The 27,064-nt window shown below is 39.9% G+C and overlaps 1 protein-coding gene across 2 annotated transcripts in view; it reads left to right on the forward strand.

The window, feature by feature from the left end:
* The window catches only part of kiaa0753.S (KIAA0753 S homeolog), a 31,948-nt gene extending 6,364 nt beyond the window's left edge, over window positions 1–25,584 (forward strand). For both annotated transcript variants that reach the window (XM_018249140.2, XM_041583702.1), the window contains exons 4-17: window positions 524–630; window positions 2,708–2,770; window positions 2,921–3,142; window positions 4,248–4,464; window positions 6,545–6,741; window positions 9,124–9,281; window positions 9,912–10,034; window positions 11,419–11,508; window positions 12,105–12,168; window positions 20,624–20,746; window positions 21,628–21,706; window positions 21,780–21,900; window positions 23,678–23,890; window positions 24,636–25,584. In XM_018249140.2, coding sequence (XP_018104629.1) covers window positions 524–630; window positions 2,708–2,770; window positions 2,921–3,142; window positions 4,248–4,464; window positions 6,545–6,741; window positions 9,124–9,281; window positions 9,912–10,034; window positions 11,419–11,508; window positions 12,105–12,168; window positions 20,624–20,746; window positions 21,628–21,706; window positions 21,780–21,900; window positions 23,678–23,890; window positions 24,636–24,753 — 1,895 coding nt within the window. In that variant the 3' untranslated portion in view covers window positions 24,754–25,584. The remainder of the gene's footprint in view (window positions 1–523; window positions 631–2,707; window positions 2,771–2,920; window positions 3,143–4,247; window positions 4,465–6,544; window positions 6,742–9,123; window positions 9,282–9,911; window positions 10,035–11,418; window positions 11,509–12,104; window positions 12,169–20,623; window positions 20,747–21,627; window positions 21,707–21,779; window positions 21,901–23,677; window positions 23,891–24,635) is intronic.
* Window positions 25,585–27,064: the final 1,480 nt, after the last annotated feature.

The following is a 27,064-nucleotide window of genomic DNA, read 5'->3' on the forward strand; positions in this document are numbered from 1 at the left end:
TGAAAAAAGGAAACATTATTACAGGCTTCAATTGCCAATTAAATGTTCGTATTATATTAAAAATTCCATATACATTAAAAGCAGTCTGTGTGGGTTCACTGTATACCACAGAATGGGCTGCACCCACACAGCTTGATGTGCAAAGATAGGTGCTTTGCACCAGCTTTACTGCTGCTGAGAGTTTTTTCATGACACAACATTTTTGTGGACACAGGTGTAAAATATGTATGGAAGTGTTACACTTTTAATGCAGACAAATTTAAACGACCCGAAAATTGGAATCGAATTAGATCAAACTCAATTAGAGTTTTCTTTCTCCAAAAAAAAATTGAATGTCAGGAAGACTGTAAACATCTCAAAATTGATCTCTGGACCTCAAATTCGAATTTTCAATTCCACCAAATCTGCCTCTTAATGTCATCCAGTTATGACTATGAAAAGAAGAAAAAAAAAAGGTTTTCTTACTGCAGTAAGATAATAGGGACAATAGCAACATGTACATGAATAAATGTTTGTGTTTTAGAGCGCTCAGGGGATGTGTTGGATGCTGATGAAGAAGCTAGAGGTCGGATCCGCCAACAGGAAAGAGCCACACGCTCAGCTAGGATGCTTTATGTTTTACAGCAGCAGGTGAGACCAGCTGGGATCCATCCAGCAGCATGTGGGATGTTTTACTTTGTGATTTGAGGAGAATAATAACTTAAAGAATACATTTTTGGAGAGCATGAATTCACAAATGGAAAATAATTAGCTAAAATGGGCTTTATTTAGAGGCTTTATAAGAATTTGAATTAATATTAATGTTCTGAAAAATTAATTTGACAATTGTTCTGTTGTATACTGAAAAAAAATTGTTACGGATTTGTAGCATGTGCCATCTTGTGGTAAAACCTATGTTCACCCTTTCTGGTGTTTTTTTTCAGTTTTTGTAATATTTACATTATTTAGCATTTTGTTCAGTAGCTCTACAGTTTGGGATTTCATCAGTAGGGTCTAAATTACTCTGCAACCAGCCAGTGGTTTGATTAAGAGACTAGTTGATGAAAGACAGATAAAGGTATAAGGCAAATAATTATAGGTTAAGAAAAAAAGATGCACGTCCATCAAGTTCAACCATTCAACTCTATTTTAACCTGCCTAACTGCTAGTTGATCCAGAGGAATGCAAAAACCCAATTTGAAGCCTCTCCAGTTTGCATCAGAGGGGGAAAAATTCCTTCCTGATAGCAATCTGACCAGTCCCTGGATCAACTTGTACTTTGAGCTATCTTCCATAACCCTGTATTCCCTCACCTGCTAAAAAGCCATCCAACCCCTTCTTAAAGCTATCTAATGTATCAGCCTGTACCACTGATTCATGGAGAGAGTTCCACATCTTCATAGTTCTCACTGTAAAAAAAACCCTTTCAAATATTTAGGCGGAAACTCGTTTCTTCTTATCTGAATGGGTGACCTTGCGTCAGCTGGAAAGACCTACTGGTAAATAAAGCATTAGAGAGATTATTATATGATCCCTTTATATATTTATACATAGTTATCATATCACCCCTTAAGCGCCTCTTCTCCAGCGTGGCCAGTTTTTTCTCATTGCTAAGATTACCTTATATGTTGCTTATTTGCCCTTCTCTGTACCCTCTCTGATTCAATAATGTCCTGTTTGAGCACTGAAGACCAAAACTGTAGGACATATTCTAGATGGGGACTTACCAGTGCTCTGTACAGTGGAATAATAACCAACTCCTCCCGTGAATCTGTTTTTTTAATACAGCTCAAGACCTTATTTGCCCTTGATGCTGCTGACTGGCATTGCTTGCTGTAGCCAAGTTTATTATCTACAAGGACTCCAATGTCCTTTTCCATTATGGATTTGCCTAGTGCAGTCCCATTAAGGGTATAAGTGGCTTGGATATTTTGACAGCGCAGGTGCATGACTTTACATTTATCAACATTGAACTGCCACTTACCTGCCCAGATTGCAAGTTTGTCAATAAATGTAGACCAATGAAAAAGTTGGTAAGAATAGCTCATTCTCATGGGTTTTCATGTAATCCATACATTTTAAAAATTACCATACTTTACACAACCTAACTGTTTTAACTGGAATCTTTTTTTATCTTAAATACTTCTCTTTTAAATATTTGGTGGAGTCTTTCATTGGTGTGGTTTCCAGTGTTAGCGTCTATAGTGGGGTTACACACAGCACCTTTCTAACGTTACATTAGTAAAAGGATCATGCCACACTTGCCTCTACTTATTACGAGTAGAAGTATTTAAAATAAAAAAATATTCCAGTCAAAACAGTTATATTGTATAAAGTAGTGTAAATTTTTTTTTATTGAAAAAAAAAGGTCATTATGTTGTTTAATTATATTCTTATAAGGTTACAAGATTAATTATCCTTTAGTCCCAAAGGTTAATTTACAGTGACAGTACTGACTTTAGCATGGGCATGTGGTACAAAATGATAAGCCACAACATTTTTTAAATATCTAAATAAACACAGTGGCACACAATAACACTGCACCATTCAAACTAAATGTGAAAACAAAATGGGATTATTAAAAAAGGTAATTATCCCTTAAATATGTTTAGTGTTGTTTTGCGTAGCTCATGCCCTGACCTTCCAAGAAATGCATTCTTAAAGATATAGATGCTCTTAGTCATCATTCAGTGCATTACTATAGTGTTTCTTTTTTAAAAAAACACAGGTAAAAGAAATCAAAGATGAATTGGAACAGCTCAGTCCTCAGAAACTAAGACACACAAAAAAGGTAAGAGAAGAGGTAAAATAAATCTCTGTTTCTTTATGCTTTATGACTTAACAGGCCATAAACCACCAGTAATTGTAGGTTGGTGGCATCTTCATTTTGACAGAAACTAGATTTTAAAAATATATAGTAATGTGTTAAATATTTTGTTAGTCTCGAACTATGTCCAGGTTGGCAGCAGCCCACCGAGGAGCCATTCGGGCCCTGCAAATGTTTGTTGCCCAGCTAAATGAAAAAGGTGAACAACAGCTTCCTGTTCTTTACAAGGACCTGGGTCACCTCATACGACAGCTGTCCCTCTGCACTGCAAAATTTGAAACTGGGCATGATCATGCATCTTCAGATTTGATCATATCCATTCTCCAAAAAGTTGAGGTAAGAAAAGCTTTGTCTTTAGTGATTTAAAAGGAATATATGTTTTAACTGTATCTAAGGGTCCTTTATAAGTGTGAAAAAAGGAAATAAGTGTTGTTATAAATTGTAAAACTATTTGTTTCTGTACCATAGGCCTCTTTATTTCCCATCTCCTACTCTTATCCCTGTTTAGTATTAAAGGCAATATATATCCATATATATATGTTTGGTTTATCTTATTATGCAGTAAACCAAGAAGTGTACAAGGAACAATCCTTATCTGCAATTTAAAACTGAGATGCTCCATATCCCTTTGTATTCTATGGGTAAAGCTTGTGTCAGCAGAAGTCATGTAGCAGTTCCAACACGCTTTATTTTAGTGCAAATGTGTTGAAACAAAATAAGCACAGAATTTAAAATGTATATTATTTAAACACATGACTTCAACAAAAAAGGTATCCATCATCAAAACACCCTTTGTGTTATAGTCATAAGAGTACACAAAAATAAATGGTAAATAACCCCTATTTAATGTTCAGTGTATATTTCTACTTTAACAACGGTCGAGTCAAGTTTATGACATCCAGAAATTGAAGACTAAACATTATTTCTTGGAATTTTCTCTTGCCTTCATCCTTACAAGGCTAATGTCATATACAGTATAATTAGTGCACATTAGTTCTGCATGATACAGCAGACAATTACTGGTCTTCGCTAGCTAAAACATCCTAGAGCTCGGGGTGACCTGTGTGCATGGGACAGATAACATATGCATTGTAATTTGTGATACTTCTAATGCTGCATTATTTTTGAAGGTTCAAATTCTAAAATGAAATTAGTGCTGTGCTGATTAGTGTATTGGTTATACTAGCTACATTAAGACGAACTACAAACCTAGGTTTCACCAAATCTATATGATAGGAAAATGTCAATGCATACTTTATTAATGGTGCTTAAAATATTCTTGGTCTCCCACGCTCCATTGCTTTCCTTTTATATTTAGTACAAAAGAGGCCAAACGAAATCTCCCGGTTGAACTGGCTATTTGGTTTTCCAAATAATATATCACCTAATACCACTCTGATAATACAGCACACTATAAAAACATAAACTAACTTTTCTTTAGGATGTTAACATCTTTCTTGAAGAAAAAATGTCTTCACATGCACGTAAAGTGTCACCAAACCGAGCTTCAAGCAGATCTCCAGCCACCAAAAAGGAATCTGCCTGTGAACCGAATTTGTCTCCCAGGAGAGAGAGAAAAAAATACCCCCCTCCAGTAATCCAAAAGCGAGATACATGTGAACAGAAGCAACCACCTGTAAGGAGACAGCTTGTTTTGGGTGAGTTTGTTCCTCATAGAGTATTTGCCATTTAGATGCCTACAATTTTTAACATGTAGTCACAACTGCACTTAGAATCAGGCCTGCTACCATTTTTTGTAAGCCGTATTTCCAAACCATGCTATTTTTTTTTTTATTTTTTTTTTCAGTGCAAAACAAGCATATCATTTAGAGCTGTGTTATAGATAACAGCAGCAGCACTTCATTTGATGGCTGGCTGGCTGGCCGACTCATTTGGCTCAGGAACCAAAAAATGAATCACAGGCTTCTCCCCTTTTTTTAAATAGACCCTTTTACAGGCACCAGAGATCCTATTGGTGGTCTAATAGCACAGCCTGTTAAAACTACCATCAAATGACCCTGTGTGAATAAATAATTCGATTGAAAACTGCTCGACTGTCTGACCAAATTGTAGTGTATGGTGAGTTATTCATATAAAATGTTACGCCTTTGGGAAGCCACGTTAAACAGCACCCCTTATGGCCCTGTCCACTACATAAACACACATTAGCTAATGTGACAATAAACCTCATGAGTAATAATTATTTTATTAATAATTTCAATTCATTAAACAAGTGCTTATCTTAAAGGGTGCTGCTGTAGTTGTACCATGACGGGGGTAAAGTGCAAGAATAGACCCCTTAGTGCACATTCAGGCTGGCCCTGGTATTGTTGCGCTCTACATCACTGTGCAAGGAGCAAACCTTAGCATTAGGGGGTGCAAGCCAGCCATGTCATTACCGCCTGCCATAATACAGACAGCAATGTATTAAAGGGGTGGCTCATCTTTAATGTTACTTTTAGTATGTTATAGAAAGGCTAATTCTGAGCAACTTTTCAATTGGCCTTCTTTTTTTTTTTTTTTATCGTTTTTGAATGCCTCCTTCTGACATTCCAGCTTTCAAATGGGAGTCACTGACCCCATTGCAAATAACAAATGCTCTGTAAGGCTACACAATTATTGTTATTGATACTTTTTATTACTTATCTTTCTGTTCAGGGCCTCTCATTCATATTGCAGTCTCTTATTTATATCAGTGCATGGTTGCTGGGGTAATTTGACCCCTTGCAAACTTGCTAGGGATTGCTGAAATTTCAAACTGGATAGCAGCTGAATAAATTGTTACATAACTCAAAAGTTAAAGGAGAAGGGAAGTCGTCTTACACATGGGGGTGCCAAAAATTAGGCACCCCCAAGTGATTGTATTGACTTACCTGAAACCCCGGGCCCAATGGAGGGATCCTCTTCCGTCTTCCTCTTTCTTCGCGCAGATGCGCATGCGCAGTAGAGTGAAATGCCAACTTTAACGAAAAAGTCACCTATTTTGTTCTACTGCGTATGCTTCTGCCCCGGGAAATTTGAAAAAAGAAGCCGGAAGAGGATCGCTCCGTGGTGCTCCTTGGTATAACCCTGGGCCGCTGAAGTTTTCTGCTGATATGAGCACCAGCCCTGGGTTTCAGGTAAGTCAGTACAATCACTTGGGGGTGCCTAACATTTGGCACCCCTAAGTGCAAGATGACTTTTCTTCTCCTTTAAAGGGGAACTCCACAAAACATAACTTAAGATTTTTGAAAAGTAAACACAATTTCAAACACAATTTATGCAGACTTTTCATGATTTGGAACAGTTCCCTAAGCCTAGAAGAAGAACTGTTCGCTTCCACCCTGTCCTCAACTCTGCATTGCTTCCTCCAATCTCATTCCCTATTTCTGCGGCTGGTGTGATTTGGATGAAAATGTTATTTGCCATCTCCCATAGATCCAAATAATCCAATTTTTAAAAAATTACTTCCTTTTTCTCTGTAATGATAAAACAGTACCTTGTACGTGATCCAAACTAAGATTGAATCCTTATTGGAATCAAAATCAGCATATTGGATTTATCTAATGTTTACATGATTTTTTTAGTAGACTTCAGATATGAAAATCCAAATTATGAAAAGATCCATTATCTGGAAAACCCCAAGCATTCTGCATAACAGGTCCCATACCTGTAATGGATGATGGTTAACGTCTACCAATTCTGATCTTGTCAACACATTCATTTCTGTTTTATATATTATTTTGTCTTTATTAATAGATCATTGTTCAGAGTCTTTAAACACAGCCACCCAAACAGAACCCATTCCAAAGGATGACCAGCCAACACCAGAATGGAGAGCTGCACTTAAATCAGGACTAGAGGCTTTAATACAAGCTAGTGACCTGAAAGGCTTGCGCAAGAATGGAATTGATCAACGGAAGAACAAAGGAGTGTTGCTTCCGCAGAGGCCTCAGGTACATTCTTATGTCTGCATTAAGACAGAAATATCACTATTAATGTAATAAGCTAGTTGGCTTAGAAGAACCATTAGACCTGCATGTAGTGTGCTGTCTACTGAGCCAGCACAATCCTATTATATTGTATTTGACTTTCTGTGGACCAAATACCATCATTTACTTAAATTTTATCTTCTTGTTTTTAGTAATGGTTAGTGCTATCTGTATGTTATGTTATTTTAAGTCTTTCAGCCTACATGCCCTGTAAGTACAATAAATTAAATTATAGTAAATTAATCTCAAGTACACTTGCCTTGTGATAATAATAATGCAATGCAGAGAGAGCCACCTATTGAAGCTGCACCACCAGCTCAAGGAGAAAGCTTGCTTTCTCCCAACTATTCTTCATTCATCTTCCCATCTGTTCAGAATGAAAAATGATTTCAGACCTGAGAACAGCTGGAGGAGACTTAAACTGAAGCTTGTATCTGCCAGATATGGTGGCTCAGTTAGTTTTGTCATCTGGCAGGTATTTGACTGGCCTGGCCGGTAAATATTATGCTTGATGCCAATGTTATTAATAGGAAGTGTAACTATGAAGGAAGGCAGATATTTGTTTCAGAAGAGATGGAAACCCAAGCCTCATATAGCACAGAGCTACCCATGCCAACATGTTTTACTGGATTTTCATTGGAAAAGTCCGTGTAGAAACTGGTCACATTGTACCTTTTAAAAACAAAGAACTTAGTGGAAGAATTACTCGAGGGCGAAGTGGCTTACGCTAGCGCCAATTCGTTAGCGTTACCGCCTGCAGGGACATTGGCAATTTACTAACGGGTGCAGTCATCACTGGACAATTCGCAAATGGTCGTTGCTCCGCAAATTCAATGAAATGTGGATTTTAGTGAACGTTACCTCTTTCGCCAGACTTGCCTTCACCAGCTCAGACCAGGCAAAGTGCATTGGAGTGTATAGATCTTCCTTAATCTTCTGTTACTTACATCATATTCTTTAGTGGAAAAACTCCAAAAAACGCTGGAGTATTTTCCTTTTCCTGATTGCCTGCAAAAGTCTTTAAATTTTTTTTTGGGTAACCGTGTTCCCCCATACATTTTCTAACATATGGAACATAAACTATACAGTGGGCTCATGTGTAGGGCATTATATAGTGAATAAAGTACCCCCTCTTGTAAAATATAAGGATATTATAAGTTACCGAGGAGTTTCATGACCATATAAAAACACGAGGCCAAAGGCCGAGTGTTTTTATACAGGTCATGGAACTCCGAGGTAACTTCTAATATCCTCATATTTTGCAACTGGGGGTACTTTATTTATTATAATACACAAATTTCAGTGAGTCATGTGACAGAAATTACATCACAACTCACCGTTTATAACTGATGACATCAGAACTCACCGTTTATAAGGATATAATTTACAGGATATTCATGGCTTTTGTGTATTATAACAATATATATATACAAATGCAAATTAACCTGAGACCTCTAGCGAATTTGTGCTAGCCAGAAATCAACGCTAGTGCACCTTCGCTTTCAATTGCTCGCATTGCCAAAGTACCTCTAGTGAAACGTCGCCAGCGTTCGGCGTCCACAACGAAACTCCACATTCCATTCAATTAGCGTTGTCTGAGCAAATTTTCGCCTGGCGAAGTGTAGCGATGGCTGCGACTCGGTTGCTGGCAAATTTTCGCCCACGAGTAAATCTGCCCCTTAGCCTCATAACATTGTTGATGTAGTAAGTCTTGGCCAGTGTTGTTTGATGTGCGTTGCAATGTTAGCGCTCACTAAGACAATTCTCAAAACATATAGTGCTAATAATGATTAAAGTGGACCTTTCACCATGACATAAAGATCTGTATAATACAAGTCCTTTTTAAATTAAGCAAGAAATCCAAATTCTTTTTTTTATTTTTTTTACTTAAGCATTCTTAAATTGTTGCAAACTCATTTAAAAATCTCAGCTGTCAATCAAATATTGCCTGCCCTCCTCTATGCCTTAGGCATGGGTGACGGGTCCCATTTAAATAGACCCAAAGCTATAACATTCCCCATGTCATCTTCTTCCCTGCTAAACACACTCCAGTTTTTTGAGAATCATGCCTTCACACTGTTTCCAGTTTGCTTAATGCCTTGGGGTTGTCACATTGCAGTGTCACAGCCTACATGAAAGTACTTTCACCTCAGCTTTTGTGTTTAAAAAACAGTACAGTACAATGAGCTCACATGCTACCATCAAATATATGTATTTCTATTCTTCAGTTAATTCTTTGTTTTATGAGCCAAGGGTTGGGGATTGTCTATCCAAATTTGATATGGTTTAAAAGATAATTCTATAAATTCAATTTTATTCTTTTTTTAATTTTTTTCTTACTTTTAGGGATTCCGAAAGGTTCGCAGACCTGAGCCATCACAGAGAGCAAATTTTCAAGCAAAAACAATGGCATTTATGCTGAAAGAAAATCGTCCTTTTGTTCGTGAGAAGAAAACTCCTTGGGTGCCCCCAAATCCCACTTCGCCTCAAGCTTCCCCAAAAAGGTGAGCACACTTAGAGGAGATGGTGCACATTGAGGTAAAGGGTGCTTTAAGGCAGTTAATGATGTCTGATCAGAATCATTTCAGTTTTTGCCTTCTGAAGAGATGCTACCTTTACGCTAGAGGTAAAGGTAACTCATTTTCATATCTGATTTAGTTGATTTTCTAAATAACCAGTTATTCTCTAGCAGGGGTTTATAACTTGCTTTGATGTAATCATATATTTAAGTTTTATAAGTGTTTTTCTTGCATTTTGTTAAAAATTCGTAACTTGAGTTTTAAAATATTAGGAGGCCGCAAACAAATACTGTTAGGCTTTTCAAAAACGGTTGTGTTGGTCTATGTTGTGTTTATGATCCGTGCTACAAATACCGTATTTTTATAAAATGAGGAGACAACTGCAGTTATCCTGTGGGTAAATGACTATACTGCCAGTCCAACTGATTCTGAAAAGTTGAGATTATAAAACTTATGAAAATAAAACACATTAAAGCATTCTGCTTATAAAGATATACAATAAGAAAAACACTGAATCTTGGCAGTTCCTGCAGGAAGTATGTGGAAAAAGAAATACAACCACATAACTGCAATTATTAATGTATATTTTAATAATTAAATTTTATTATGCTACAGGGTTAACTGGAATAAACAACAGAAGCAGATACATTTTTCCTCACCAAATAAATCTATACAAGCTGAGGAACCCAAGTTGTCATCACCTGAGATACCAAAAGCTGTAGATGAAGAAGCAGTAAGGTGAGTTTTTTTTAAAATTTGCAGTCTCTAAAAACTGAATGGGTGGTAGCACTGAATTAACAGGTTCTATGTGGGACATTCACTAAGAATCGTAGTTGCGCTGGCGCCCGCTTCGCCAGGCGTATTTTCGCCAACGCTCTGCAAATTCACTAAAATCCGAAGTTGCGCTCAGGGGTAGTGTAAGGTTGCGAAGTTGCGCTAGCGTTGATTCGCTAAGCAAAGCGAAGTTACGCTAGCGATGGTTAATTTGCATACGGCGCCAAATTCAAATTTCGATGGAATTATTTGTAGCAGCACTACACAAGCCTGGGAAACCTTCAAAACATCAAATAAAATTTTTATTTTGTCCTACACATGTGCCCACTGTATAGTTAAGTTGCCATGAGTTAGGAAATGTAGGGGGGAAGGAGGCGAGCCCCAAAAAATATTTTGATCGTTTTCAGCCTATCACCCATAATAAAGAAAAAACGCCAGCGTTTTTTGGGACTTAGAAAAATTTTTAACTTTTTTTGAAGCAATCCCTATCTACTCTATTGCGCTTCGCCTGGTCTGAGGTGGCGAAGGAAGTCTAGCGTAAAAGGTAGTTTTCAGAACAACGGAGCGTTAGTGAATTTGTGTAGTTATGTCCGTTGCACAAATTCGCCATGCGTAAGGATGCGAAGTAACACTAGCGAAGTTACACCAGCGTCCATTAGTGAATTTGCAAAGTAACGAAAATGCCCAACGCTAGCGAATTCACGCTTAGTGAATTTACCCCTATGAGTTTAGCTCATTAGCTCAACAAGCTAATTAGCTTGACAAAGAGCCAGGTGGGCTCGAAGCGTAGCTCTGTCTTTGTTGCCCAGCATTTGATAAATGAAGACATTTTTTAATCGGAGTGCTACCCATCTGAATTCCTAACAAGTGTTGTATCTGTGTGGAAGGACATATGGGAAAAGTGCACTTGTGAATCAAGTTGCAGACAAGTGAGTGCGACCTGAATTGACTACAATAGTCCTTGTTTAGTAGCCCCAGGATATATTTCTTTGTACAGCAGTATTACAAAGAACATCTAATTTGCGCTCTCGTAAATATCTGACACTGTTTTCTAAATTTTTTTTTACTGTCCCTGTACCTGTCCCATCAGCAGCGCTGGTGCCCAGTGTACGTGTGTGACTGATGAACTATACATGGGTTTGGTGTCACAGAAATAAAAAGTATCAGAAGACTGGGTATTATATTGAGTTTGTATATGATCATTGGTACAGCAGCTTAAAATATTACCTGAAATAGTTATTTTTGTGCTTTAATTTGTATATTAAATATGTCAGCATGTGGTTTTTATAACCATTTCAGCTCTCTAATGCTTCAGTCAATGCCAACTGATTTTCTCCTTTTCTAACAGGCTTGCATGGCTAGACTCTGTAACAGCACAGAGAATGCAGGAGTTACAGAATCTATACAAAGAAGAAGTTTCACGTATGCAAAGCCTCAGGTAAGACCCGTGTACCCTTGGGATATCAGGAAACTTTTCATGACTTCTGCTTGCAGCATGCATTTTGCTTATGTGCTTATATCACTGAAGCAAAAATACTCCCACCATCTCATAAAATAAAAGTGCCTGATATAGCAATCCAAAAAGACACTACTTTTTAAACCGTACATAGTATCACCCAGTAAGGCTTTTTAATGTGTGTAAATCAAGACAAAAATGTTAATATAGTTCATGAAAGCTGGCATACAGTACTTGAGGGCAATACTAATTACATATACGATGTGACACGAGTGAGTCATTTTCCCATATATGTTTCTGGGCTATAATTTTATTTTTCTGCACGTTTTTATTCTGAAGTATATGGCCAACAGTACAGATAATATGGCACAAGATTATGATTTTATTTTCGGAAAAAGGAATGGATTGGACATATGCTGTTTGAGTGGATAGATTTTCTTTCTAAATCCCTGGATCACATTTGTTGCATAGCATTCCATCCACATTATACATCCTATATAATATCACATTTATGATTCCTTTCTTATCTTTTGAAGTTAATCAAAAATAAACGCAATGTTTTTGTTATTCTGGTTTAGGAAGGAGCTAAGTCTTGCAAACCGATTACCAACTTTGGATGAAAAAAGAAAAAACTCTCAACAGGTATAGCTTCCTTACTTTAGATACCTGTACACTTGTTTTTGCTTGTTAAGGAAATACCTTCCACAAAATGCAACACACAGATTTAATCTGGTTATTTGTGTATAGGGGTATTTTTATTATAGCAGTTGGCCACACAGGCGTAATCGAGTCCCAGTTAAACATCCTTTATTCACAAGGACCCATAATGCTAAGTGAGCAGAACCCTCCCCACCAGGAAGCCCCAGTTATTAGTCCGCTACTCTCCTGGGCCCCCTGAGCAAGTAAAATGATCTAATGAAAAAATATCCCTTGCAATGGCACACTCCTGACCCATCCTGGTCACTCCACATATATGCCAAAACCCTGCCCATGCTCCTTGCAAACCCTGCCTATTCCCCCACAAACTTGCCCTAAAGGACCAATTAACTGTAGTACTCCCTGTACCCTCCTCATAGCGGCTCTGTCCACTCTTCACAAAACACTTTGCACACTTGGTTTATTTAAAACAGTCGTAGTCACATTATCTGGTATGGTAGTTTTATTGACGACCTCCTATTCATTTGGGAAGGTCCACTTAATTTAATTAAAGAATTTCACAACTATGTGAATGACAATAGTTTTAATCTAAAATTTTCACTAAAATATCACAGAGAGGAAATTAATTTTCTGGATTTGAAACTAACAGGTGAGCGAGATAAGGGTAAAATTCATTCTTGGCTTTTTTAGCAAGCTTACAGCAGGAAACACCGTATTGAAAGCGAATAGCTATCACCCACAACACAATTTACAGAGTATTCCATATGGTCAATTCGTATGCTATCGTAGAAATTACAGTCAGATTAGCTCCTTCCGTGAACAGTCGAGGGAATTGTCTCAAAGACTCTGCAGAAGGGGTTACTCTAAAACTTATTAACAACTCTTATGATAAAGCGAACAGAATAGTATTACAAAATAAACACATGGATGAAAATAAACAAAAGAAGGACACACCGTCCTATCAAAATGAAAGGATTTGTTTCATAACTGAATATAGTGAAGAATATAATCAAATTTGAAAAATAGTCAAAAGATATCTCCCGATTTTAGGGGGTGATGAGAAACTGAATGAGATTTTATCCTCTACCAACATTAAATTTGTATCCAAAAAGGCCCCCACTCTGAGAAATAAATTGGAACCCAGCATAGTCTCCTCTTCCACACCCAAACAGAGGGGTGATTGGCTCTCTTCGAAGGGCACATTTAGGGGGCCCATTTACTAAGGGTCGAAGTGAATTCAAAGTGAATTTTCAAAATCAAAAACTTTGAATTTCGAATTTTTGGGTACTTCGACCATCGAATAGGCCAAAATTAGATTCAAATTGAAAAACTTAGAATATTCGATCATTCGAAAATCGAAGTACTGTCTCTTTAAAAAACTTCGACTTTGACACTTTGCCAACTTAAACCTGTCGAATTGCTATGTTGGCCTATGGGGACCTCCTAGAACCTATAACCAGTATAGTTTTTTGTTTTTATTGAAAATCGTTCAATTTGAACGATCGATCGATTTGAATTTGATCGAAAACAGCTAAGTTCACTCAAAAAAAAAAACTTAAACTATCGAATTTCTACAATTCGATGGCCAAATTTCTAAGTTTTACCACTTCGAAATTCAACCCTTAGTAAATGTGCCCCTTAGATGTGGGCATATAAAATGCAAAACTTGCAACGTTGTTAATAGGAGTAGCGGCTTCACATCTAATGTTACAGGTCAAACTTATCAAAGCAAAGGTTTTTACAATTATAATTCCAAACGGATAGTTTATTTACTGGAATGTAAATGTTGTACAAAACAGTATGTGGGTCGGTCGATTCGATGTCTGAAAGACAGAATAAGGGAGCACATTAGGGTAATCGAAAAGAAAGATAAGTGATCCATAGGAAAACACTTTTCGTCGTGCTCCACCAGAGGTACACAAGATCTAGGGGTAAAAGTCATTGAACAGGTGAAGAGCCCCCTGAGAGGAGGGGATATTTTACGCCCCTTAAACTTAAGGGAATTGGATACCAGAACACCAACAGGCTTGAATACAAGACATGATCTCATGATCATGTACCTATTCTGATTTATGGAATTAATCATAGCACATACCTAAAAATGTAATTTAACTTAATCTAATTTAATGTAAAATAATAAGATTTAATCCCTATTAATAAGAGTAAGGCTCATTTAGAATAATTGATTTAATCTATGAATTAATAATAAATATTAGGAATAACAAATTTATTGAAACAGAGATTCATAAATATCATAGATATTAAAAACGCCTTTATTTATGCAACCCCTACTTTTACAGATAGTTGTGAAGCAAGACCCAATAACAATAAAAACATGCATACAAATATGCAGATATAAATGTTTTAGAATTTACTATCCACTAGATCAGGCACATGTCTCAGCCTTAAGCCACAAATGCTTCCTTTGGATTTATTTGTGGTTATTTTAATCAGTATTACTGTTTTTAAACGTTTAATAAAAGTATTTTTTATACAGGTATTTATATGTTTAATTTAACATCTAGACACATCAAAAAGAAGGAAGAGAAAAAAACAAGTTTCCTTATATTGTTGTATTCTTTTGTAATTCCTCTAGAGGTCACTGTTGTATAGCCTATTTAAGGAAGTGACACAAGTGTATCTGTAAGCCTATGTTTAAGGGAGTTGCTCCCGAAACGCGTCAGGTGATGTTGGTGTGTGACCTGTTTCAATAAACCACCTTTCTCTAGGTCTGCTTGGGGGACACAGGGACAGTGGGGTATAGCTGGAACCACTAGGAGGCAGGACACAAAAAAAAATAGAAACTTGACCCCTCCTCCTCCTGCTATACCCCTCCTCTGTAGGCAGAGACACCCAGTTTCGTTGTGTCCTCAGGAGGTTAGGACCGTCTCCTGCATTCAGGAGTATTTTACTATTTATTTTGCTCTTTTATTTTTATTTCATTACAATTCCTTCACATGATATGGAGCTGGACGGCTACACTGAGTAGTCTGATCCATTACTTCAGGATGTCACCGGGGTCTCTTGTGCTGTGCACTGACCATCCAGCATTGATTCCCTCCCTCTGACATACAGAGAGAGGATGCGCTGGCCGGGACACAGGGCTGAGGTATAGCCAGGTTCATCCTGTTGCTCAATCCTCCTTATATGCCCCAAGGATCCCTACACTACAGTCTGGGAACTCCTGCCGTGGCTCATTTAAGGTAAGCATATATCCTTAATAGCAGCCTATTCACTCTCTGAGCCCCCCTCCCCCTCTGCACAATCCATCTGCCTTGCACAGCAGTATAGGAGACTTTGTTGCAACCTGCAGGTCACTAGTTCAGACCCAGGCAGTATGTTAATCAGCCTCCAGCAAACAACACAGGCACTTGATAAAGGGCTTCTGGTCTAAAACATGTTGTGGGCAATAAAGAGCACCTAGCAGCAAGGTCTGCCTTTTCACTTGCTTTCTCTCAGTACTCTAACTAATTGGTTAATTTCCTACACCTGTAGCGGGTGTGGCTTACTGAGATTGAGAGCACAGCTGCCAAATCATCTCTACAAATTGTCCAGAATGGGAATGGCACTTATGTTTCCTACTGTCTTCACTGTCAGCAGCACAAGAGAGTTATTGTGGGCTTAACACCAGTTGCGCAGCACTATTTTACAAGAGACTTCACCAAGGCTGTCTTTCACTCTACCTGGGGAGGCAATAGCTGGGGCAGATTTTGCAATTACTGTACGTGCACCCTGTGTGCAACCCAAAAATTGCACGCCAGTGCCTTATGCACCATTTTTCTAAGGTGTGCGTCTGCACCATATGTCACTGCTAGGGGAGGGGCCATTCTTCGCACTCTCCATTGTGCGCCCAGGCAGCTACTTCCCATTGATTCTGGAGGAGGTTCCATTACTAGCAGACTCACCACACTGGGCAGAACTCTTTCACAGCTTCTCTGCAGCGCAGCCCCCCCCCTGTTTATACTAAGAACACAACAGGGCAGTACTTCTGACACAGTGGGGTTTTTATCTAATGCCACAGGGCAGCAGGCTTTGTAATTACTGCCTTATCAGCCTTTACTCCCCTCCAAGGCTTTACTCCCAGCAGTACCCTGGGGAGGCATTTTCAGTTATATATATATCCTACATTATATATATTGTTAACTTAATTCCTCTCTTACAGGAACAGCTTGTGTACACCATGTCTGAAGGTACAGGTGATAACCTTTTTTCCAGGCCAGCAACTACTTCATCGGTTCAGTATTTAGCTTGTGCCAAATGCCGCATCTGGTCACAAGGACCCTCTGTGTTCCACGTGCAAGCCACCTGATGCAGTTTCGGAAACATCAGAACTCCGTCCTCAGGTAAGCCAAGCCTCCCATGGGGACCCATCAGGCCAGCCCCGGGACTCCACCCCCCTGGACCCCCAGCCTCCCCCAGAATGGGCATCTAAGCTTGCCGCCGGCATTCCTAAATTGGTGGAGTCCCGTGGCTAGATAAGCCTCGGCCTAAGCCTCCAAAATGTAGAGCCCCCTCTCCTTCCGAGGATGAATGTGAGCCGGAGTCCATCACTACTTCATCCCTGCCGCCTGACTCCGAGGAGGATCCGGCTCTGTCTCATGGTGAACTATCTCACAGTTCCGACCCAGAGTAAGGGGAATCCCCCCAAACTCTCCTCCGAGGCCATTGATTCCCTCATTTCAGTATTGGAGACCCTTCACTTAAAGGAGCCTGAACCTAGTTGCAGTACCTCCTTGTTTAAGCGCCGCAGCAGGTCAGCAGGTCCTCACATTCCTTTCCTCTCTCATGCTCAACTCGAGCAAATTATACAACAGGAATGGTTCAAGCCAGAGGGATGTTTCCAGGCTAACCGCAGTTTTTCTCAAACTATATCCTTTTCCACAGGAACTAACGGAAAAGTGGACCTCCCCACCTTCAGTGGACGCGCCTGTCTCTCGACTATCTAAGGGCACTGCTTTACCAGTTCCTGATGCAGCCTCCTTCAAGTACTCCATGGACAAGAAGCTTTAGGGCATTCTAAGTTCCCTCTTCTCTGCTTCAGGTACCTCCCTTCGGCCTGTTCTAGACTCGGCTTGGGTAAGTAGAGCCGTCCAAACTTGGTCAGACGCCTTATGCCGAGCGATTGCCACAAGGGTCCCCCATGAAGAACTCGCTCATTTGGCCTCGCAAATCAAGGAGCTTACTACCTATGTGAAGCCTCCCTCGATGCGCTACAGGTGATTAGCAGAACTTTAGCCGACTTGACTTGTCGGTATCGTTTCGCAGATCTCTCTGGATGAAACTGCGGACTTGTCTTCAAAAAAGTCTCTCACGACACTCCACCACCTGCAGAGGACGCTTCAGTGGAAGGTCCAGGCCATCCTGGCAGTCCCGCAAGTCCACGTCTGCATTACTCACCCCTTCTTCCCTTCAGCGACTCAGCCGTCGGGGGGGGGGAGACTTTGCAGGTTTGCCGACTCCTGGAAGAATCTGACGCAAGACGCCTGGGTACAGGTCGTGAGTCAGGGCTACCACCTAGAATTCGCTTCTCTCCCGCCCCGCCGGTTCTTTATGTCCAGATATCCTCAGGGGCATCAAAAGGCTCAGGCGCTGCACGAAGCGATCGGCAAGCTTATCCGTTCAGAGGTCATCATCCCTTTTCCGACTGAGGAGAGATTCCGAGGCTATTACTCAAACTTGTTTGTAGTTCCCAATAAGGATGGATCTGTTCGGCCAATCCTGGACCTCAAGGAACTCTATACTTTCATTCGACCGCGAAGGTTCAAGTTGGAATCCCTCAGGTCTGTCATCGCGGCCCCAATTTTCTGTCCCCATCAGAGATTCTTGCGATTTGCCTTCCAAAATCGCCACTTCCAACTCACAGACCTTCCCCTTGGCCTGAACTCGGCCCCTCGTGTCTTCCAGGGGGATCTCCATAACTCCTTATCTGGACGATCTCCTGATCAAGGCACCTTAATTTGCAGTGGCCCAGCAGGCGTTGCACTTCACCATGGTTCGATTACAGGAGTTTGGTTGGTTCATCAACCTGGACAAGTCCTCGTTAACCCCAAGCCAATCCATGGTCTTCCTCTGGATGCAGTTCAACACCCAGACACAAACTCTCCCAGTGACAAGGTCCAGCATTTGCGGACCCTCGTGCGGTCTCTCCTCTCGAAGTCCCACACCGCAAGATTCTACATGAAGGTGTTGGGAGTCATGGTTTCGATGATAGAATCAGTTCCCTTCACCCAACGTCACCTCAGGGAGCTTCAGTGGAATATTCTTGCGGCCTGGAGGCACAAATCCCTTCTGGAATTTCGTTTATCCCGCATGACTCGAGTCTCTCTTTTCTGGTTGATGCAAACCAGTCACCTGACCAGGGGCAGACCCCTAGGGGATCCACAATGGTGACTGCTCACCACAGATGCAAGCCTCTCCGGTTGGGGAGCAGTGCAGAGGGTCGGTCAGCGCAGGGTCGCTGGTCTCTATCGGAACAATGTCTTCACATCAACCTTCTTGAGATACAGGCAATCCGACTCGCCTGTCAGCCATCTTCATTACAGGTCTCTTAAACTGGGAAGCAGATTATCTCAGCAGACATCCCTAGATCCTTGCAAATGGCCTGTAAAGGACAACATCTTCCACAAGATCACTCAAAGATGGGGGACGCCAGAGGTCGATCACAATCGTAAAGTTCCTCTCTACTTTGCAAGGTCCAGGGACCCTCTGGCGGCAGACGCCCTCACCTCTCCCTGGGACTTCCATCTTGCGTTCATTCCAAGAAAGATCAAGAAACTTCAGAGAGAACTCATACTCTCATCCTCATCGCTCCAACATGGCCCCGTAGATCCTGGGTCTAGGATCTAGTACATCTCTCAGTAGAGGAACCTTGGCCTCTCATCCTGGACCTTCTCTCAGGGTCCAATCCTTCACCACTGTCCTGCCACCCTCAATTTGATGGCGTGGCTACTGAAACTGCGATCCTAAGACGAAAGGGCTTCTCTGACACTGTCATTCTACCATGCGTGCAGCCCGCAAACCGGTCTCCGCCAAGACGTACCATTGGGTCTGGTTCACTTTCCATTGGTGGTGCCAATGTAATGGTTTCAATTCACTGAAGTTTTCCTCTCCACTCCTTCTGGCCTTATACAGGAGGGACTGTCCCTGCACATGTCCCTCGGATCACTGAAATCTCAGTTTTCGGCACTTCCATCCTGTTCCAAAGACCTCTCGCCTTGTTCCCAGATGTTAGGATTTTTCTTCAGGGAATGGCCCACATAAAGCGCCCGGTACTTTCACCGGTGCCAAATTGGGACTTAACCCTAGTCCTACGTGCCCTGCAACACGCTCCCTTTAAACCCATGGATTCTATTCCACTTCAGTGGCTCACATGGAAAACAGTTTTTTCTGCTGGCTATTGCCTCAGCACGGAGAGTATCTGAGATCTCTGCCCAATCCTATAGGTCTCCTCTGTTGACCTTCCACAACGACAGGGCAGTACTTCATACTTCTCCCTCTTTTCTTCCCAAGGTGGTTTCCACTTTCCACCTCAACCAGGAAATTACGATTCCTACCTTCTGCCCATCCCTTTCCAATGCGAAGGAAGCAGCACTGCACACCCTCGACCCCGTTAGGGCCCTCAAGTTTTACCTGCACCGGGTCGAGGACATCCGTCTATCGGACTCCTTGTCCTTAGACCACCATATCCTGATGGATACAGCAGGCCATCCAGAGATCCTATTCATCACAGGGTCAGGTTCCCCCAGATCAATCAGGGCACGTTCCGCCAGAGGGCTTTTCGAAAATAAGCCTCAGCGGAACAAGGCTGCAACGTGGACTTCAATCCATACTTTTGCCAAATTTTACCAGTTTGGCACCTTGTGGCATCTGACACCCACTATGGCAGGAAGGTACTTCAGGCTGCAGTGGCTGGTTCCACGTAGGCCTCTACTTCCCGCCCTAGATTCAGGGGACAGCTTTGGTACGTCCCCACTGTCCCTGTGTCCCCCAAGCAGACCTAGAGAAAAGGAGATTTTGTGTACTCACCGTTAAATCTCTTTCTCTTCAGTCGCTTGGGGGACACAGGGCTTCCCTCCCTGAATAGAGGCCTTCTCTTGGCTTCAGACTGTTCTTCTTGTAATTAGTTATCAGATTTTCTGTTGATTATTGATAACCTCCTGTTTCTCCTTTGGTACGAACTGAGTGTCTCTGCCTACAGAGGAGGGGTATAGCAGGAGGAGGAGGGGTCAAGTTTCTATTTTTTTTTGTGTCCTGCCTCCTAGTGGTTCCAGCTATACCCCACTGTCCCTGTGTCCCCCAAGCGACTGAAGAGAAAGAGATTTAACGGTGAGTACACAAAATCTCCTTTTCTCTTATTACCGGAGTGCCGCCTTTCCATCCTTTTTGCATTATATAACACAGACCTAATAGAATGTAAAAATTCATATTGTCCTATTTGTAGAATCCTCCTGTGGTGGAATCTTTGCCTGGTAATGTTGCAGACAGAAGTCTGGATGGATCTGATGCATTCGGGCTGGGGTCTTCCACTCTGGATAACATGATCCAAAGAATGGAAGAAATAGAAGTAAGTATTCAAAGCCGTGTCTTGCATTATGCTATAAATCACAATTTCAAATGCCAGAAATGTAACATATTTGCATAATCACTGATTTTAACTAACACAGGAACCATTATTTATTAAAACATATGGGTACACTGTATCTACTCTTTAGTAAAGGCCATGTTTTCATTGGAAAACATCCTTTTAGATTTAGTGGTGGAAAGTGCATTCTGTAGTGCCCATCGACTGACCAATGGTTTGCATGCTTTTGCATTTAAATAAAGCCTGTTTTTGAAAAATATAGTTTTCTATAATATAATATAATAGTTTTCTATAATATAATAATAATTATCCCAAAATAGATTACTGCCATTTTTAATAACGTGCCTTCCATGAGCCATCATATTTACACAGAATTTAGGGAGCTTCATACACGCTAGAGAGAGAGAGAGAGAGAGAGAGAGAGAGAGAGAGAGAGATAGAGATATAGAGAGATAGAGATATAGATAGATAGAGATATAGATAGATAGATAGAGATATAGAGATATAGATATAGATATAGAGATATAGAGATATATATATAGATATATCCTATTTCAAGGAAAAAGGTCCAAATGTGGATCGAAATGTCGGATACTACAGAATGACAATAAAATTACTAAACTTTTAAAGGGAGTGCTGGTCTGAAGATTTTTGATACATAAACAATTACCGTGCACCCCGCCATTTACAACAGCTTTGGAGTGCGGATACTCATTGGAAAACATATATAGATATATATATAGATAGATAGATTTAAACCAATTTGCTAAGATTCCCATAATGGGTTACACAGCTAAACCGCTCCAGTGATGTGTGTATCTGAATGCTTTATTTTTCTGCTCTGATTTTGATCTTGTTTTCAGAAACATCAAGAAGCAGTTCGGCAGAGGTTTAGTCGGGTTGTGTATGCTGATCCCGAATTCTGGGCCCAGGAAGAAAAAGGTTAATAATGTTCTTCAGTGTCAGACATGTTTTGTAATATGCAGTTCCCTAACAAATGTGTTTGTTCTTTCAGAGAGAGCGAGTGCAGCCATAGACAAGAGGCCACTCTCTCCACACCCAATCAGAATTACTAAACCTGCAGGCCAAAGGGATCCAGTAGTGGACATACTATTAGAAGAGCCTCTTGAAGGAGAGTAAGTAACAAATAAGTCAAACTGTAGTACAGGTATGGGTCCGTTATCCAGAAAGCTCAGAATTATGGAATGGCCGTCTCCCATAGACTCCATAATAATCAAATAGTTAAAATTTTTAAAAATGATTCCTTTTTTCTTTGTAATAATAAAACAACACCTTGTACTTGATCCAAACAAAGATGTAATTAATTTTTATTGAAAGCAAACCCAGCCTATTGGGTTTATTTAATGTTTCCATGATTTAAGACTCAAGATCCAAATTATGGAAAGATCCATTATCCAGAAAACGCCGGGTACCAAGCATTTTGGATAACAGGTCCCATACCTGTATTTGTTCGCCGCAATAGAATATTGGTGGCCGTGCCTTGCTGCACACCCTTTCATTTTCAATGTTGCATCAAATACCTGCACTTAATCTTTTAAATGTAGACAGGTAATTAAGGTTAAAGGCCCCCTCAAGGCATATCGTAATCACAGCTCTTTTATCTGGCTGAAAGCTATGGTGAAGTTAAGCCCAATTAACACAAAATGGACAGGGGTCCTAGAAGCCACAGAAAAGATTGGTCAGCCTTCCAAGATATCATTGTGTTTCCGTAAGGGAAAAGCACACCTTTGCAACCTTGAATACATAATGTAACTGCACCATTTATTTGATGGTACTGCTAAAAAATCAGCTCGAAATCCTTAGAATAGATTTTATTTCCATACACAGAAATGCATTGGGAACACTGCACTTTCTATTCCAAATGAAAATATGAAGTAAAATGTATCAAATTTGTTTTAATGTTTAAAAGTGAGAAAAAGGTAATACTAGACTGTTCCAAAAAATAGCAGTTTCTGCATTTCTTTACAAACTCAAAGATTTGCTTTATACAATGAAAAAGGTTGCAAGATTTACTAATATTTAGTTGTATAAGCAGTTTTTCTGAGAGCTGCTGCACATCTTTGTTGCATGGAGTCCACCACCTTCTGGCACCTGTTACATTCCACAATTATTCTGCATTTCTTGGTTTTGCCTCAGAAACAGCATTTTTGATGTCAACCCACAAGTTTTATATTGGATTAAGGTCCCAGGGATTGGGCTGGCCACTCCATAACGTCAATCTTGTTGGTGTGGAACCAAGATGTTGCTGGTTTACTGGTGTGTTTGGGGTCGTTGTCTTGTTGAAACCCCCATTTCAAAGGCATTTCCTCTTCAGCATAAGGCAACATGACCTTTTCAAGTATTTTGATGTATTGAAATTGATCCATGATTCCTGGTATGTGATAAATAGGCGCAACACCATAGTATGAGAAACATCCCCATATCATGATGCTTGTGCCATCATGCTTCACACTGTACTGTGGCTTAAATTCAGTGGTTGGGTGTCGTCTGAAAAACTGTCTCCGGCCCCTAAACCCAAAAAGAACAATCTTGCTTTCATCAGTCCACAAAATGTTGCACCAAGGACTGTAAGTGGCACCAGTTTTTTCACTGCTATTTGGAACAAGCTATTATTATTTTGACCACTATTATTATTTGGAACAAGCCTCAATGATTCAATTACACAGAATCATGACTGTTGGGTTGTTGGTTTTATATTACTCTACTACACCTACTAGTAAATTATTTGCCATGTAGAAATATAATTTCTAGCAAAAACAGTGATTGATCAGGTTAGTGATGTCGGACTGCTATTATTCTGAACACAACTGTATCTCAGGCCCTCCAACATATGATCTGATATGACAGGACATAAATACAGTGGAAATGTTCTAAACTTTTGCCTTTCCTAAGCTCCCTACAGATCAGTAAAGACGAGCTGACCAACGGTTTTCTGCAAAGTCTTCCTCTTAACCTAGCACAACGGAGGGAAGGATGCAAGCCAATCACTGTCCCAGTAAATATGCTGCAAAGCATTAAAGATTACACTGAGCAATTTCAACGGCATCTTCGGCTGACATCCCACGAGGAGGTGGGCAGCTTCAATCCATGGCAGATCTCAGAGAGGTAAAGGTCTATATGTTACATTTCCAGAAGAAGACAATGTTTCAGAAAATGTCCTAGGCATTTGGAGCTGGGTTACAGTAGATAAACATTAAGGGCCATATTTATTATGCTGTGTAAAAAGCAGTGGGATAATACACTACACATCGCCAGGCTTCACCATGTAACAAACATTGTACATTTTTTAGCCTCTTTTTCTTAGTGACTTCGCCGGAAGTCACTAAGTCGCCGTAAGGATTTTCTAAGTTACAGAGGATTGTATAAAAGCACAAAGCCGAAGGCTGAAGGTCGATAGCTTTTATACAGGTCATGGAACTCCGAGGTTACTTCTAATATCCTCGTATTTTCCAACAAGGGGTACTTTATTATAATACACAAGTTTTAGCGACTCATGTGACAAAAATGACATCACCAAGCACCATTTATAACTGATGACATCACGAAGAGCCATTTATAAGGATATAATTTTTAGGATATTCAGGAATCTTGTGTATAATATATTATTTCTTAGTCAGCCATCACCTGAAAGCTCATGGCTCCATGACATTTGGTAGGACACGTTAAATCACATAGGCACATGGGCTATATCCCCAGAAAGAAGCATAATTTAATATCACACAATTTTTATGATAATTTCAAGTAATTGTCATGTAATAAAATGCATACATTTATCAGGTGCCAGCTGTTCTGCTGTAAATTGGTTGTTTCCAAGCATTTCTTGGAATAACGTCTTGTTTTTGTGTTCCAGCTTGGCAGAGGAGCTGCTGAAAGAAGCTCTGGATGAGGTAGCGGCAGAACTGCAGGATGTCTGTGAGGGATACGCAGAAGCCGTCTTCACATCTGAATTCTTACAGCCAATTTCTTAAAGTCTCTCGCTTTGTGCTATAAACCTGCAAATTATATTTCTATTTTTAGAGTTTTATTATTGAGAAACAAGTTAAATGTCACAATCTCTGTGTAGGATCTTCTCACTTATCAGGGTGACAGGAAAGGTTTCATGCACTAAAGACCATATATCTTGGAGTAATTTAAACTTTTATCAAGCGTCCATTATGACTGTTCTCGGTGGTGCTGTACAATTGCAACTTATAGGAAAAGGCTGAATAGAACAGGTGACACGGTGAAACAAAGGTGACTTACTCGTCAGATCGTTTTATTCTCAGCTGCAGCAGCTCTTGAATCTTATGGCATGGCTTATCCACTGTATTTATCAGCAGGATGATCTCTGTAACAAATGTTTTTGTTAGTTTTTTTAACTTGCATATCTGTGCAAATGGTTCAGATGTCTTACATGCATCATTTCAAAACAATAACACCAATAAACAAAAACACCAATGGCATTACTGATTCAATTCAACGGTGAAGGATGTTTATTAGCTCATGACAAAGTAGCAACGTTTCGGGCCTATTCAGGGCTCTATGCCAATGCTTGATAAAGGGCCCTGTATAGGGCCGAAACATTGCCACTTTGTCATGAGCTAATAAACATCCTTCACCGGTTCAACTGCATCAGTTATGTCATTGCTATTTTTGTTTTGTCTGGATATTGTTTTCGGTCCTTGGCTATTTTGGCCATACACCTATCTGCACCTGACTCCAAACAGGTGTTACACACTGGTAGAAGCACTCTGCTCGGGGACTTGCATCATTGCAGCATGCTTAAATGCAAGATTATATCACGAGCAATTTATAATTTTGATGCTAAAAAATGTGAACATATTTTACTAGCTCCCACTAGACCTCATACCTTTTATCTAACACTTTATCTGTGTATAGAATTTTTATATTCCGGAGAAATTAATTACATTTACATTACATTTAACCTGTTATCTACAATGCTCGGGAGCTGGGGTTTGCTGGGTAATGGATCTTTCCATTTATAACTTAAGTCTACTAAAAAATCATTGTAACTATTAAATACACCCAATAGGCTAATTCTGCTTCAAATAAGGATTAATTATATCTTAGTTGGGATCAAGTACAAGGTACTGGTTTATTATTACAGAGAAAAAGGAAATTGCTTTAAAAAAAATCTGGATTATTATGAAGTCATTAGACCGCTTTTCTGTAATTCTGAACTTTTTTGGATAATGGGTTTCCGGTTAACAGATCCCATACTTGTACAAGAATTGTGCTTTACTTTTGGAGGGAGTGTATAAAACTTCTTTTTTTTTTTTTTTTTTATATATATATATATAGAAACCCTAATTTAGGGTGGACCCCCCCCCATATAACTACATTGGTATTATATGAGATTATAATAGTGTAGTGTGATGAATTCTCCTACAGCTACTGCATAATCAGTTGACAGGCTTTCCATCACAGTCAAATGCACCTTTAGGGTAAGGTCACATGGGGAGATTCTGGGAGGTTTAGTAACCTGGTGAATAATCGTCTCTTCTTCTGGGCGACAATCTCCCCAAACTGCCTTCCCACCGGCTATTATGAAAAATCGGCAGCGGGATGGCACTTGTAGCGCTTCCTTTTCTGAAGTCGCCAAAGTTTCCTCGTGAGGCAACTTCGGATGACTTTGGAAAAAGAAGCGTTGCAAGTGCCACATCGCTGGCCATTTTTCATTCTAGCAGGCGGAAGGCAGGGGAAAGCAGTTCGGGGAGATTAGTTGCCCCAAAGAAGAGGCGATTAGTCGCAGGACGACTGAATCTCCCAGTGTGACCGTACCCTTCTAATTCCAGCTCTTGAAATGGACTTTGCGACATTTATCTCTGTCACTTCAACAAGCAACTTTTTAAGTAATAATATACATTATGTATATTGTAATATAATAATAGTTCCCTGAAGTGAATGAGGTACATGCAAACATGCAGAAAATGTAGCTATATTAGAAAATCCGGGTCCAAAATCGTTACTATTTAATTTCTTATATAGAAAGGAACAGGGATTTTTGGCTTTCTATTCCATGTGCGGATGTATTTAATACCTGAAGTACATTGAGAAAATCATTATCTAAAACATAAGTTCTTAATATGAACTTTTATTTAATTGAGATTCCTTTTCTATCATAATTTGCAGATTATTTTTCTTCTGCAGCCCATTTTGGGCATTTCAAATTGAGTGTTTTACAATGACTGATGGATCACATGGTAGATCTATGAGACATATTTTTGCACCCCTATCTCATATGACTTAAGTTCGGTCAGTTAAAAATGTCCATATAAA

Source organism: Xenopus laevis, chromosome 2S (genome assembly GCF_017654675.1).
Source record: "Xenopus laevis strain J_2021 chromosome 2S, Xenopus_laevis_v10.1, whole genome shotgun sequence".
NCBI lineage: Eukaryota > Metazoa > Chordata > Amphibia > Anura > Pipidae > Xenopus > Xenopus laevis.